Genomic DNA, 15704 nt, shown 5'->3' with positions numbered 1-15704 from the left:
AGCTCAGAGCCTGGAGCCTGTTTCAGATTCTGTGCCTCCCTCTCTGACCCTCCCCCATTCATGCCCTGTCTCTCTCTGTGTCTCCAAAATAAATAAACATTTAAAAAATTAAAAAAAAAAGAAGAATGTATCTTGTGGCCTGGAGGACAGGGACGGTATCGTAGAGGAGGTGACCCGTTTGGTCTGTGTGACATCATCCTGCCCGAGATCCGTGCCCAAGGCGCTGTGGCTGGAGAGGCCCTGGAAAGCTGGGCTTCTTACTTAGGTGGAAATGGCTGCGGGGGGGCTTCGAGTCCTGCTTCTCCCCGGGCCAGGCTCTTTTGTCAGAGGGTGAGATCTGTGCCTTCATTTGCCCCTGTCTTGTGACGTTTTACCACTTTCTCCCTAGCCCTGTCCTGGGGTTCTTCCCTTTCTCTTAGATTGGAAACCCCCCTCCTGGCTAATCCAGGCCACTTTGCAACTGATCACTTCCCATGGCCCCTCCAAGTGAGGTCAGGGAGGGTGATCTCTTTAAAATACAAACCCAGTGATGTCACCCTCCCGCCCCCCCCCCCCCCCCCCCCCCCGTGGTAGCCTCCCCTTGTCCTTAGACTAAAACCCACATTCCTCAACATGGCTGATTAGATCCTAGGTAAGCTGCTGTGTTATCCCCTCTGCAGCTGCTCCCTCCACCTAGCCTCGCCCACCTTCTGTCCTTAACCTACCTAGGAGGACGGAACGTACGAAATGCTGGTGTCATTTTTGATGGTCTGGGTTTGTTGGACGCAGGGCAAAGTCAGAATGATCCCAGGCCCTGCCTTCCGTAGTCAGGCAAGTGTGAGCATTTGTCAGTGTTTCCTGGGCTCTGAGGGGTCCTGGGAAGCCCCTCCATGTGGCCTCTGAGGAAGGAAGGGTAAAGGGGGGTGGTCTGTGGGGCTCTGGTGCTAAATTCCTCTCTGGCCTGTCTCTAGTCTGGTTTTCTTATCTGCTAAGCATCAACACAGGCTTGGGTTGGAATACCGCTCATGGCAACAAGTCCCAGCTTCTTCTGTAAGCAAACAGCATTCCTGAGGCCCGGTGGCGGGGGTGGGGGGGAGGGTAAGGGGGCCCATCCTTCCCAGTCCTCAACAGCTTCTGCCTCCTGGGCTCTGGGCCCCGGGAGGACCCTCCCTTTCCCCCTCCCCCTCCCCCTCCCCGGGGAGACCGAGCACCTGTGGGTGGGCGGCTGCGGTAAGGTCTGCCCTCGGTTGGCAGAGTGACTGAGCCCTCCCCGCGGATGACTTTCCGACAGCCCCGGCGTTTACGCAGGGCGGCTCCTGTGTCCATTATCTTGTTTGAACCTGAGAGCCAAGCAGCTGCTCAGTGCCAAGCCGGACCCCAATTCAGCCCTTCTGCCGCGGCACATCCCACCCGCCCAGCATTTCCCGGGCCGGCCCCGAGGAACGTTTCTCCTGCAGGATATCCCAGGGTACTTAGCCCGATTGGACACAGTGAAACGGGGATCCTTAACTGCGGGCTCCTCAGGGCACTCTGTGTGCATCGTGACTGCAGGAGGGCCACGGGGAGGCGGGTTTCCAACCGCGTTTGGCCACGAAACCCTCTTCCTTTGTGCGAAATTACCGGTTGGGAGACACTGCACTGTGCCATGTTGTTCTCGGACTGGTGGAGCCTGGAGAAAGAGTCACCAAACTTCTGGAAACTTCTCATAGGCCCCAGGTGTCCTTCTAGGGAAGGATTAGGGCTAATGAGGTCAGGAGGACAAGGTCGGGAAGTTCTCACTCGGTGTCAGAGTCTTTCCTGGGAGCTTGAGTTGCAAGTCCTCTGATACAGATTTTTTTCTTCTTCCTGTAGAGCCTGGAAATTGAGGTGACAGCTTCAAGGTTACAGGAATTGGGAGCGCCTGGGTGGCTCAGTCGGTTAAGCACCCGACTCTCAGTTTCAGCTCAGGTCATGATCTCGCGGTTTTGTGAGTTCGAGCCCGGCGTTGGGGGGGGGGGGGGGGGGGGTCTATGCTGACAGTATGGAGCCTCCTGGGGATTCTCTCTCTCCCTTCCTCCCCCTGTGCCCCTCCCCCTCTCATGCTATCTGTATCTCTCTAAATGAATAAATAGAAAAAATTAAACAAACAAAAAAAAGATTACAGGAATTGAGCGGGGGATTCAGAGCCGGGTCTGTGTGACTCCAGATCCGTGCCCATTCCATTCCATGACAGAGCATTACGGACTTGTCTCAGGATTCACAGAATGGGTGCTGCACATCACAGTGGTTTTTTTCCAGTTCCATCTGTTCAGAATTGGTACCAAAGATCAGCATTTACAGCACTTGCTTAGCAGACCGAGTGCCCCAGGAGAGGCAGGAAGGGCAGCCCGAGGTGGCTTCACGGGTCCTGGTTAGGGAAGAGGCCACGCCACACCAGCCAAGTCACTTCTGGCGTCTCTGGTGGTAGATGGTAGGTGCCTCCACCTTGGTTCATCAGGAAGCACTAGAAGGTTCCAGAAAACTGAGGTGGTTTATTCAACCTCCTGCAAAGCTTCTGGGGACCAATAAATTATTTTCACTCCTATTCTCATCGAGGATTGAAAGCCCTGGTGTGCTTTCTTTCGCTTCTCGTTTTGGGAATATAAGAACTGGCCCATTAATGGCTTGGGTTTTGCAGCAGTGAAGCAGCTGGGACCTGGGTGCCACCAGCTCGGGTCTCCTTCCTCATTCCCGTCAGCTCTCTAACCCTCTGGCCCTCCGCACAGCTCAGGGCGATTTCCCACCTTTTTAGAAACCTCCTCCGTGACTCCTTCCTCCTCTTTGCCTTGTTCCTCATACGTTCATTCTGGAAACCTTAACGGCACCTGCTGGGGTCAGGCATTGCGCGAGACGTTTGAAATCAGCCGAATGAGACCCACCTCCTGTGCTCAGAGGCAACGGCAGATCCGACAGTTCAGCCGTGTGATGGCTTATGGGAAGTCCTTTCGTGGTGACAATCCGGGAGGGCCCTGCAGAGGACGGAGCCTGCGCTGAGATTTGAGAGAGGAGGGCTTCTGGTGCAGAGGAGGGGGCACGAGGAGAGCGAGCTGTGAACAGGACTTGGTTATGAGGAAGGGCTGGAGATGAATGGGTATGATCACGAAGGGCCTACTCAGCCTGCAAAGATGATGAGATTTTATTCGGGAGGAGGTGTGGAGCCGTTGAACTGTTTCGAACTGGCGAGTGATTATCGATAGAAGAGGATATAGCACGCATAGAAACGGGGCTGCTGAGTCATCCTGAAGGCGGCAGGGGTATGGATTGGAAGGAGGTAGAAGCCCCCGTGGAAGGCCGGGAAGGAGGCCGCTGTGCAGCCTGGAAAGGAGGGGACGCAGTCCTGGAGCAGGGCGCTGGCCGTGGGATTGACAGAGGGCTTTGCTAATCTGCCCCAGAGGAGTTTACAGTGATCGCCTTGGGCGACCAGGCTGACGGTGTCTTTCCCAGAGATGGAGACCCAGAAGGGAGTGCGGGTTTGGGGGGGTTCAGGTGTCCTAGTACCTGTGGGTTCTCCGGGTGGAGGCACCGACTGGTGGGCATTTGGACGTATTTGAGGGGGTTTGGAGGAGGCTTCTGGGCGGGATACATTTATCTAGGTATCATCCTTGGGATTAATCCTGATTTGTCGAAACCTTTCAATAAATGGCATTTGATGCAGTTCCCAGGTGAGTCAGCACAGCCATGTGAACAGCCCCCCAGAGCGTGGTTGCTGCCTGGCTTCCGTGAATCACCTGACCTCTTCCTGCCAGTGAACTTGATTGTGGAGCGGCTGCGCTGGAGGTCCTGGAGACTTGTGCCTTGCCTAGGGAGGCACATCAGCCTCCTTTGCCTGATTTCTTTCTTTCTTTCTTTCTTTCTTTCTTTCTTTCTTTCTTTCTTTCTTTCTTTTCTTCTTCCCTGTCCTTTCCTTTCTTTCCTTTCTTTTCTTCCTTTTTTCCTTTCTTCCTTTCTTCTTTCTTTGTCTTTCTGTCTTCCTTCCTTCTTTCCTTTCTTTCCTTCCTCTTTCTTTCTTTCTTTCTTTCTTTTTCTTTCTTTCTTTCTTTCTTTTCTTCTCTTTCTCTCTCTTTCTGTCTTTCTGTCTTCCTTCCTTCTTTCCTTCTTTCCTTTCCTGTCCTTTCCTTTCTTTCCTGTCCTTTCTTTCCTTCCTTTCCTTCCTTTCTTTTCTTCCTTTTTTCCTTTCTTCCTTTCTTTTCTTTCTTCTTTCTTTGTCTTTCTGCCTTCCTTCCTTCTTTCCTTTCCTTCCTTTTCTTTCTTTCTTTCTTTCTTCTTTCTTTCTTTCTTTTTCTTTCTTTCTGTCTTCCTTCCTTTCTTCTTTCATTTCCTGTTCTTTCCTTTCTTTCCTGTCCTTTCCTTTCTTTCTTCCTTTTTTCCTTTCTTCTTTCTTTCTCTTTCTGTCTTCCTTCTTTCCTTTCCTTTCCTTTCTTTCCTTTCTTCCTTTTTTCCTTCCTTTCTTTCTTCCTTTCTTCATTTTCTTTCTTTCTTTCTTTCTTTCTTTCTTTCTTTCTTTTTCTTGACATTCAGGAATCTTTATAGTCCAGTAATGGGTTCAGTCAGGTCAGATCCCTTAAAATACAGTGTATTACAGGGGCAGTCACTCCTTGGTGACTGTGCCATCCGTAGTGGTCATCGTTTGGGTCCTGGGAATCACTTTTCACTAGGGACTTTTGTTTTAAGAAGTGTCCACTTCAGACTCCAGAGAGTATTTACAAAGCAGAACTTTGGCTTCTGTGCAACCTTTGCTCATGCAGCTCGCCCCTTAAATCAGTGGTTCTCGACTGGGGGCAGTTTTGCTCCCCCAGCCCCCATGCTAGGCAATGTCTGGAGACAGTTTTGGTTGTCACAACTGGGGGCAGACTGCTACTGTCGTCTAGAAGGTAGAGGCCAGAGACTCTGCTAAACTGCAGTACACAGGACAGCCCCCACAACAAAGGCTTACGTGGCCCCAAATGCTCAGGGTGCCGAGGCTAGGGAACCCTACCTTAACTGATCACATCGTTTTACGGTTTATGAAAGACCGCCCCCTCTTCTCCCTGGGCTTGAATCCTTCTCTACCAACTCTTCCCCTCCCCCACCAATTCTCGTCCCCTCTCCTAAGACCCAGTTTACATGCCATCCCTTCCATGGAACTCCCTGGTGCTTTGGGTTTTCCGCTGAATGACCCCTTCCTCTCTGTTCCTGCAGCGAGTTACATGTTCCTTCATCTTTCTCCACCGAGTCTCGTGTTGGAGCTGGCCGTTTGCATGGTCCCCCCCTCCGCAGCAAATGTTCTACAGTGACAGACGTCCTGCCCCATTGTTGTGCACATTTAAGGAGTGTATGTTGAATTAAACAGCCTCGATAGATAGGGAAGACAGCATGCACAGTTGAGTCAGAGAGGTGGCATGCGCCCAAGGCCACAGAACAAATGCTTCCTCGTCATCCATACGGCACATCTGTGTATCAGACGCCCGTCGTGCAGCAGCGTGCAGGACAGAAGGAAACCAGAGCGCTTGCTTTTTGTCCACTTGTGGTCCCCTTGTCCGGGCTGCATTGCCCAGGTTGGCTCTTTAACTAGTGGCATGGGTGTCTGTCCTGTCATCCCACTACATTATAAACTCCCTGGGCCCTTTATACCTTTGTCGTGATATTTTTGCAAACAGACCCTCAGTATGTATTGATTCATTGAATAACTAAATCTGCGGGGGTTGACGATTTCTCTCTTTTTTTGATGCTTATTTATTTTTGGGAGACAGGGGGAGATAGAGAATCCCAAGCACACTCTGCTCTGTCAGCACAGAGCCCGATCGATTGCAGGGCAATCGGGCAGTGCATGAACTGTGAGATGGTGACCTGAGCCCAAATCAAGAGTCGGGCGCTTAACCGACTGAGCCACCCAGGAGCCCTGGGGTTTGACAATTTCTCCATCATTTCAGCAGCTGCCTTCATAGAGCCTTTTGGTAACAGTGGAACTAAGGCATCTTGATAGTTTCACTAACTCCCAAGCAATGGCTATAAAAACAAAGAAAAGGGACATGTTCACATGGGCCCTCTGGGGTGGGGGTGGGGACAAAGGATCAGAGGGGCCTCCTTGAAAACATCAGTGATGAACCTGGAACAGGCTTTCGGTGTTTGAGTTGAGCCCACCGGGTCTCTGAACTGGAACCTTGGCTCAGAGAACAGAAATAGCTCACCCAAGGTCAGACCCCTGACCCTTCTTTTAGTGCCAGCAGCTCAAGAGGGGAGTGTGACGCGTTCCTGCTTCAGACCAGCACCAGAAGGTGGGATTTGCAGCCTCGAGTCGGCAGGATCGGCGTCCGTGTCCCTGGTTTGCTTAACTGACCAGGGGGTTCTCAGTTTGTTTTCTCTCTAGCCAGCACCAGAGAGCTCACAGGCAAGGCAGTTGCGGTGGAAGCCGAGTGGGTCTGTGTTTGAACCTGGGTTTTGTGACTGGTGTGGGCCTCATTTCCCTCACCTGCGGGGATGGAGAAAATGGAGAGCTTATTCACAGGCCGTCACTCAGGGTAGCTTTGAGACGGGTTGGGAGAACTTGAAGCCCTAGGCCTAGAACCTGGCCATGAAAGGCTTTACACAAACCCTGTTGTCGAGGAATCGAGACGCTCCCGGCAGAATAAATTCTGTCTTTTAGGGGCTAGCCCTTCCTTTCTTAAACAAGTACACAAGTAACTACAAAGAGAACCAAGCAAAGGGCAGAAAGGTGGGGGAGAGAGGGGGGTCCTTGGGAAAACAGGAAAGAGTAAAAAGGTCCAAGTGGGTGTTCAGGGGAAAGGGGAGAAGGCAGATAGTCAAGGAATTCCACTTTGGGTTGAAAGCAGAGGTTTTTGGTCAACCTATTTACTTTCAGTTTCATCATTTCCTGTGAGTCCTAATTTAGCCTCTGGTCGTGTCCTCTCGATTATGGCCTAAAAAGGCAACTACTTGGGTTTCTTGGCGTTGTACTGGCACCCGCAGGAAGCCAGTGTGGAAAGGGCCGGCCTCTGCCGGATCTGATCTCCAATGGGGAAAGCTGCCTTCTTTTTCCTTAACTCCTTGCTGGCCTGCGAGTCCCACAGATTTCCAGAGTTTCCTGAGGTTCCCTAAGCCGAACCCCCGGCCTTACTCCTGCAGACAGTTTTCCCAGTGCTGGCTTGGTGGCCGCCGCATGGGGATGCTGTTCACGGGACTGAGCGCGCCGACCCTGGGGGAAAACATTTTGAGTCGTACCTGTCAGGGCCATAACAATGCCTGGATGTTCCCCTGTTCCAGTCACTCCACTTCTGGGAATTGATCTCAAGGTGGTCCACCATACAAGGAGAAAACCTAGTGCGTGGTGGTTTAAAAAAAAAAAAAAAAAATCACTTTGGAATATCCTGCAGCCATGAACAGTGTTTCTCAAGGAGGCCCTGCAGCCAGCAGTCCTGCATTTGGGTCCTTGCTTCCCCAGCTGTGTGTCCCAAGTGGGATTACTTCCCTCTCAGAGCCTCTGCCTCATCACCTGGAAAATGAAGCGTTTGGAGAAAATGATCAACAAGGAAACTAATGGCCCAGCGGGGAAGTGGTTATAGTAAATGGGAAAAATCCACAACGTGAAACCCCGTGCTCTGCCTGTGATAATTAAAAGTCTCAAGTGTTTCTACGAACAAGGACCGGAAGGACCATAAAAGAGACAGAAAACTGGGGTGCCTGGGTGGCTCAGGCGGTTGAGCGTCCGACTTCGGCTCAGGTCATGATCTCATGATTCATGAGTTCGAGCCCCGCGTCGGGCTCTGTGCTGACGGCTCGGAGCTCGGAGCCTGCTTCGGATTCTGTGTCTCCCTGTCTCTGCCCCTCCCTCGCTCACTCTGTCTGTCTCAAAAATAAACAAACATTAAAAAAAGAAAGGGCAAACTGATGGGGGGGGCGGGTGGAGGATCTCAGGAATGTATGGGGATAGTTGTCTTTCATTTTCAAAGCTTTTATATTTTGTATAGCTTTTACAAAAGGGGCCACTCAGCATGGTCCCAGGCTAGGAAGGGGAGAAGTGGCCACATGCCTCCCTAGCATCCCTTCTTTGATGCCCCTTTTCATCCCTTCCTTCCTTCTGTTCATCCTCCCTCCCTTTCTCTCTTTCTCTCTCTCTCTACTTCTTTCCCCTCTTCATTTCTAACAGCTCTTGACTAACGGCTTAGTCCATCTGTGCCCTTAGAGTTGACCGTCCCCTGAGTGCGTCGCTGGCAGCCCTGTTGGGACGTGGGGGCGCCTCCACCTGACTCAGGTGGGCACCGGAGCTCAGCTGCGGTCACCGGATATGGATATTCTTGTTTGCGCTGGTGGGAGGGCTTTAATAAACCCCATTGTTTGTGGTGACCTCTGCCCCCCACCGCCGCCATCCAACCCGCGTATTGACCTTGGCACTGCTGCTGACCCACATCACTCCAGCAGAGCAGTGACACCAAATAGCTCTGTCCCCGGCCTGGCCAAACAGGACTCAGCTGAGTTTCGTGAAAGTTCTGCTCAGAGAGGGGCACGGAGGCCCACCTACATATAGGGTGCCCACCTGTGTACTCGGCACCCCCAGAGGGAGAGAGGGGCAGCCCCCTGTGTTGGTCTAGCTCTGAGGCGGTCACAGCGTGCCCCCCTCTCTTATAGGAAGTGCGGCTTGGCCTCCAGGTCTCTGGTGGCCATTGTGGGTAGACAGTGCTGCCCTGTAAGCGCCCCCTTCCCTCCCACTGAGGCCTGAAGGTAGGGCAGAATGAGGGGCCAGGTGGAGTGGTCCCCTGCCAGCGGCTGCCATGTTCATGGCCGGCCAGTGCACACCCACCGGTGGAAGACCAGGAGGGCAAGAATGTAACAGTTCCAGTGCACCCTGCTTTTGGACCGGTCACGTCCAAAACCTGACGTGACCTGAGGCTCCCTCAGCCTCCCTGCCTTGCCTGGTAGAGCCCAGTAACTGTGTGTTGACCGCTGTGGAATGTATTCCCCCACACGCCCCGTGTCCCACTCAACTTACCGATTGATCCAGCTTCAACGCCAGCCCGACTTCTTCTGTGGGACCCTAGGCACAAGCGTGCTAAGGAGACCCCAGGCCGGGGGGCCTGGTGGACCCATGACTGGATGGGGTGACAGTAGGCAAGTCACTTACCCTCTTGGAGCCTGTTTCCTCATTTATAAATTGGGGATAATAAAAGCTCTTTTGCAGAGCGATTGATGGTGACACGAGGTTGATGTTGGTAGGTTAGGGACCTAATGACTGTCCCCCTTTCCCTTCTTCTCTTGGAGGGATCTCGTAAGAGGGCATGTGATAGATATCCTCGGGTGTCTTCCCTGGGCTGGGTTAGGAGAACTCTTAACCAGCAGCGGACTTAGGATTTGGGGGGGACAGGGTTCAAGTGAATCCCTTCTTACGTATTGATAGGAGATTGTCTTGTCCATTTTTGGTTTGAACTTTGCAAAAAGGTTGAGACCCAGCAGCCCGCGAAGCCGTGTGCTCTGTGGTCCTTGCCAGTCCTCGGGCAGGGCAGTGGCATGAGGGGGAGACTGGCTTCAGGAGCCTGGGTCCTGAGACTGGGGAGGCTACCTGGCCAGTGGTCAGATGGATGGCACAGAGGGACAGGACAGCTGATATTTACTCTGGCAGAGGGAAGCCTTCGATTTGCCTGAATGGACTGGCCAGTGTGGGAGCCGGGACAGCCGGAAGTAAGCTGATGAGGCTGGGGCGTGCAGGCGGCCTAGACCCCAGCCCCTCATGGAAGATGAGGCCAGGCTGTCCCTTCCTGCCTTGTAGACTGCTGCCTGGCTCTGGGCCCTGCGTTCTCTCAGGGGGTGGTCCTTGCAGGTGGATGATGCCCCTGGTCCCCCAAGAGGGGCCGCAGGGGTTTGCTTGGCTGGGAATGTAAACAAAGCCACCGGCTGGGGTTGCTGGGGGAGGCTGCCAGGCTCTGTTCCTTGGACTTGCCTTCCCTCCTGTGGGGGCTGGGGAGCGAGCAGATTTCCTGGAAAACAACCCTTTTCCTGGAGCGTGTCCAGGGGAGCCCCTTAGTCTTGATCTGGAAAGCATTTAACGAGCCCAGATAAAGCCTGGGCGGCCCAGACTTTTCCTTTTGTTCTCTCTGTCCCAAACCTCCAGCCTGGGGAGGGGGCCTTGGCCTCACAAGGGAAAGGCCTTCCTGCGTTGTGAGCTGGGCAGTGAGCTTCTAGGCTGCTCCCCTGGTGGCTGTGGGCTGGCTCTATCTCGGACCACGGTTTCAGAGTCCTGCGTTCAGAGTCCTGAGGGCCCCAGCCTGAGCCTGTGAGCAGGAATAAGCACTGTGGTAACCGTGGAAAGGCCACGGGACCGGGAGTCCTGAGTCCTCCCTGGGCGACAAGCCCCTGAACCTCCAGGAAGCTCCCGGATCCTCATCTGTAAAACGGGCCGAAGCACATTTCTTACCCACTCTACAGCGTTATGACGAGGATCTTTGGAGACAGCAAAGGGCGTGTGAAAGCATTTCATAAACCATTAAGCCACACCGGTGTGAGGGGCTATTGTTTCATCTTTATTCTGCAAATGAGTTTAAAAAAAAAAAGACACACATGTGCTTCAGTTCCCCTGGACAGAAATGGTGAGGGGTGCTTTCCGTGTTAGTGCCCCGGGAGGGAGGTGCTCTCGCTGCTCATGATATTTCCTGGAGCCTGACTTTTCTTCTCCCCTGATTTCTTTGGGCTGTATTATCAAGACGGAATCAACATCTCTTGGCCACATGTTTTTTGTTTTTTTGGGTTTTTTTTTCCCTCTTGGTGGAACTCCGTGAAATAAAAAGTTTTTTGAACTGACAACTTCCATTACGTGTGGTCGCACTTTTTGTCTTTTTGGGGGGCTACTGGGAAACTTGTTTTCGTGGGAGGTCCTCTTGAGCTGCGTGGTCACTTTCCTGCCTCGGCAGGTATAGCACAGTGACTATGGTTGCATCTGCCTTTGAGACTCAAATTACACTCGTCATCCGGCACGGCGGTCGTTTATAGATTTGTTTGGTTGTGGCTGGATCCTAGGATATACCTTACCGTTCATTTCTCGCAAGATCTCTGACAACAACTCGTTTTTTCCGTCGTGTACATCTTTCTCCTGGTGCCGCCCAGTTGCAGAAGTTTTGCTGTGCTCTAATGCCGTGCCGTTTGCAAGGCTAGGAGGTGCTCAGCGCTCCTCGTGTGGCTGATGTGGTTTGTACCTGACATTTTGTCCTTGTTTGTCCCGCAGGTCCTGGCTGTAAGTCACCATGGCACAGCAAGCTGCTGATAAGTATCTCTATGTGGATAAAAACTTCATCAATAACCCGTTGGCCCAGGCCGACTGGGCGGCTAAGAAGCTGGTCTGGGTGCCTTCTGACAAGAGTGGCTTTGAGCCCGCCAGCCTCAAGGAAGAGGTGGGCGAGGAGGCCATCGTGGAGCTGGTGGAAAACGGGAAGAAGGTGAAAGTGAACAAGGATGACATCCAGAAGATGAACCCACCCAAGTTCTCCAAGGTGGAGGACATGGCCGAGCTCACGTGCCTCAACGAAGCATCGGTGCTGCACAATCTCAAGGAGCGTTACTACTCAGGGCTAATCTACGTGAGTGCGGGGCCGGGCCCAGGGCGCAGGGGGTGCGGGAGGCCCGGGTCTGTCCCGGAGCGTTGGGGGTCTTGAAGAAAGCTGCGGTGACATCCTCCAGCTTTGGCACGCGAACATCCTAACGGAATGTTGTCGCGGCATTATTTCACCTTTTCTCTGCATAGCCCGAAACACGACAGAAAGCCTGTTTGAGACCACACACAGGGAGAACATCATGATGTGTATGTGAGGGGGCCCGCCCACGGGCCTTGGTCCTCAGTCTCGGTGGGGACAGGAAGGATAGTTCCTTCTAAAGCAAGGGACTGCCATGCCCTGGTTTCCCGCCTCGCTCCTTCCTCCTGCACCTCCTGGTCCCCTTCCCCCTCCCCATTTGCTCAATCTCATTTTGGAACCTCCACCATCTTCTTCTTTTTAGAGGCCTGTGGGTGTGGCTTAGTTCCCTGGAGAGTGTGCTTTGAGTGGAGATGAGGACTTGAACCTTTGGTCCGTGCCGCTTGGCGGTGCCCCTGCCCTGCCAGGCTTAGCGTCCAGAGAACAGCACGTGTAAAGGGCCCAGGGTGTGCAGAGAAGGTGCAGTCTCTTCTCTCTCTCTCTCTTTTTTTTTTTTTTTTAACGCTTATTTATTTTTGACAGACAGAGAGAGACAGAGAACTAGCAGGGGAGGAACAGAGAGAGGAGGAGACACAGAATCCCAAGCAGGCTCCAGGCTCTGAGCTGTCAGTTACAGAGCCTGACGCGGGGCTCGAACCCACAAACCGTGAGATCATGACCTGAGCCGAAGTCAGTTGCTTAACCAACTGAGCCACCCTCTTTCTTCTGGCTTAGCAGGGCTACCTGTGCACAGAGACAGCTCCTCGCCGTAGCGTTTTCCCGTCTCCTGTGTAATAGGCTGCAAGATCTTTCAGTCTTAGGGTCACAAAAGTTATTGCTAATTTCTTATTTCTTCTGTTCAGTGTCCCAGGTATTTCCTTCTAGTTTTGTCCCAGGTAGGGAAGAACTACCTGGCTCTTATTCCTAAAATAGCTCTTTGTTTAGGTATGTTGTTAGGTTTACCTTGGCCTTCTTGGTCTTGGAGCTCAATAAAACAGTTCTCAAAACTTTGTTTGAATTGGAGGAAGAAAACATCTCGAGATGCTTACCACCCTCTCATTTCATAGATGGGAAGGTGAAGCCTCAGACCCAGGGGTTAGCTCATGATCACATATGCAATACAAGGAGGTGCTGGGCTCCTCCTGGCACACGGATGGCGAGTGGCCCCCACAGAGTTGGCCATTTTGTTTTCTATACAGTTTCAGGGTGACCTCAGCACATGTTTCCACAGGGCACTTGGCCTTGCCATCCTGGACTGCTACTTCCGAGTGCCCTGCCATGTGCCAGAGTCCTCTGTGAAGTCCCAAACCTCTTGGATTGATTGCCCAGGAGTTCTGACTGGGCCAGCCGCATGCCGGGGCTGTGTTACCTTGCCGATTGCTAAGTCGGTCCATGATAATGAAGTTCTTATGTCCTGCCGTTGAAGACCACCCTTTGGGGATGGGCCTGATTAGTCAGGAGCTACCAGAAAGGAACTACACAGAACCGTCTTCTTGGAAAAGTCCTTTGTAGGCCAGCTTAGCCCAACCTGCTGATACGGCAGGTGAGGAGAACTGAGGCCTAGAGGGCGCAAGGGCCCAGTGCGGGATCATGCATCCTGAGACTGTAGCTTGGGGTTTTTTGACCCTCAGCCCAGCTATCTTTTCCTTGGTGAGAATGTCGTATGGACAGAATTAAAAGCCCCTGTCCCTAAGGATATTAACCACTGGAATTCAGAATTGGCGACTGGTAGAAAAACAAGGGGCCTCTGAGAAAGCATCGTTTGTCTGCTGGGGCAGCTGGGATCCAAGTCCTATTGTCTGAGAGTGGGACGCCCCCCAGGCAGGCTCCACAGCAGATCGTGCCCACTCTGCTGTGCCCCTAAGCTGACACAGGCTCTGCTTGGTGAAGCAGGGCGATGAAGGTCACGGCACTTGGGGCCTCCAGGTCCTGCTTCAGATCCCTTCCCCACCACACGCCGCGGCTACGAGGAACCCCACTTCCTCGCAGGCGAGGACTCATGAGTGTGTGAACGCCAGCCAGCACCTGGCTCACGGCAGGGTCCAGACTGTGCAGCTGCTGCCGTTTGTTCTAAGTGAAGGTAGCTGTTCCTGTGCGTGGCCTTTGCTGGGGGTCTCTGTTCAGCTTGTGTCCCGCTAGGGATTTGCCGAGTGCGACACACGTCAGGGGGGCGGGGCCTGCGCTCGCCTGCCTTAGCTGGCTGCAGTCTTCTGTCCCACAAAGGGAAATATTATTAAAGCGGGTTCAATGATGGTTGCTTCATTTCTCCTCCGCTAGCGTGGGTTTCCCTCTGGAGGCAGGCAGGACTCTTTGGTTGGAGGCGTTCACTCCTGTTTCTGTCGCCTCCCGTGTGCCTCAGACCAGCCTCTTCCTAAGCATCCTCCCCGGAAGAGAAGTCGATTGTCTCCGCAGTCGCCCTAATGGGGACCCCAGCAGGTGCAGAGCTGTGGGGGGATCGGAGCCGCTGGGCAGGGGATGCCGCCTCATTCACAGTCAACCTCTCTGCACACGACGCTCCAAATTGCGACCGGGGAGCCTTTGTGCAGCGTGTTCGCCTGGCATTGTGGGCGGCGTGGCTAATCCTGTGCACAGCTGCTCTGTCTGTTTCCTTGGGGGGTGAGGCCCCGGGACAGGGGGCGGCTGGGCACAAAGAGCCTCTGTGGCCCGTGAATGGAGCAGCTTCCTGGCGTAGCCATGTGGGAGCAAAGCCACTTGCTCGGTGTCCGTGCCTCTGCAAGTATCGAGAGGGAGGCTTGCCATCAGGGCTCCTTCCTCCCACCTGAGCTGCTGGGCTCACGGCTGCTGGTTTGATGGGATTAGTCCAGAGAACTTTGAAGGTCTCCGGAGAGAACCGTCCACAGGACCATCTGCCCACCCAGCTGTCAGAAAGCCTTGTCCCGGGAACCCCCGGTCCCCTTCTGCTGTCATGACCAGCTGTTTGCAAACATCTGGCTCGGAGGCAGGCCCTAAAAGTGTGGCCATGTGTCCTTGGCTTTCATCAGGCCGAGTTCCTAGAGTGTGGGTTTTCTCAAACCCCAGGAACAGAGCTCAATTGTTTCTGAGCTCCTGGGATGACCTCACTGCTCCCTGGCCTTATCTCATCCTGGCCCGACAGTCCCATGGAGGAAAAACCAGAAGTCCCCTGCTTTCCTCTTATCTTCCTGTGATACCCGCACTGCAGGTGGCCCACACCACGTGTGGCCTTCTCTGCTTCAGAGCTTTCCTGGTCCCTTGTGAAAGAGTCGTTGGAGGGAAAACAAATGACTGATTATCCCAGGAAGAGAGAAAATTGAGGGCCCCGAGTCCCCGCCTCCAAACAGAAGAGGCAGCCAGATGCACTTGGTCCTTTCCAAACTTGGCTGCTCTTCGGCCTGCAGACCACTGTGGGTTACTGGGTCCCTCTGGAGCTCTGCTTTTATTTTCGTCTTATTTTGGAGAGAGTGAGCCAGCATGTGCACCGGCAGGAGAGGAGCAGAGGCAGGGAGACTGAGAGTCTTAAGCAGACGCCATGCCCTGTGGGAGCCTGACACGGGGCTCGATCGATCCCGCGACCCTGGGATCATGACCTGAGCCGAAATCAAGAGGCGAAGGCTCAACCGACTGAGCCACCCAGGCTCTCCTGGAATTCTGCTTTGAGTCTTTAACTTCTGTTTGGAAAGTCCACGTGCCATAGCCCTTGGCCACAGCTGGAAAGGGCTTTGTCCTTGCGACTAGTTCCCGTGTAGAACCTGTCTTGGGGTTCAGCCACAAGACCCATCTTCTGTTTTGGCAGGAGCGGAGAGGGCAGGGCGGGATGGGGCTGGGTTGACACATAGCACAGTGCCCTGTGGGTGTTGGCTGCTATTGGACCGAGGGGCACAGCCGTGGACAGGGAGGGTGGAGGCCACTTGTAATGAGGAAAACAAAAAGATAGGAGTTCAGAGAACTGGCCTCTGACCAGGGAGGTCTGGCCTGGGGAGGGGGAGGGGGTGGGGGACACCAAGGGCTGCTCCCAGCTTTGCCGTTCACTGCTTCATGGCTTTCAGCTGTCACTCAACAGAGTCAGGGCTGCAGGTGTGTGTGAATGACAGCTTTGCATGG

The 15704-nt window shown here is 53.5% G+C and overlaps 1 protein-coding gene across 1 annotated transcript in view; it reads left to right on the top strand.

The window, feature by feature from the left end:
- The window catches only part of MYH9 (myosin heavy chain 9), a 92386-nt gene that overhangs the window by 20021 nt on the left and 56661 nt on the right, over positions 1-15704 (top strand). Inside the window, exon 2 of the mRNA XM_078449482.2 lies at positions 11183-11534. Coding sequence (XP_078305608.1) covers positions 11202-11534 — 333 coding nt within the window. The 5' untranslated portion in view covers positions 11183-11201. The remainder of the gene's footprint in view (positions 1-11182; positions 11535-15704) is intronic.

This window comes from Panthera onca, chromosome B4, assembly GCF_046562875.1.
Source record: "Panthera onca isolate mPanOnc1 chromosome B4, mPanOnc1 haplotype 2, whole genome shotgun sequence".
Lineage (NCBI taxonomy): Eukaryota > Metazoa > Chordata > Mammalia > Carnivora > Felidae > Panthera > Panthera onca.
This window is presented reverse-complemented; position numbering and strand designations above follow the sequence as displayed.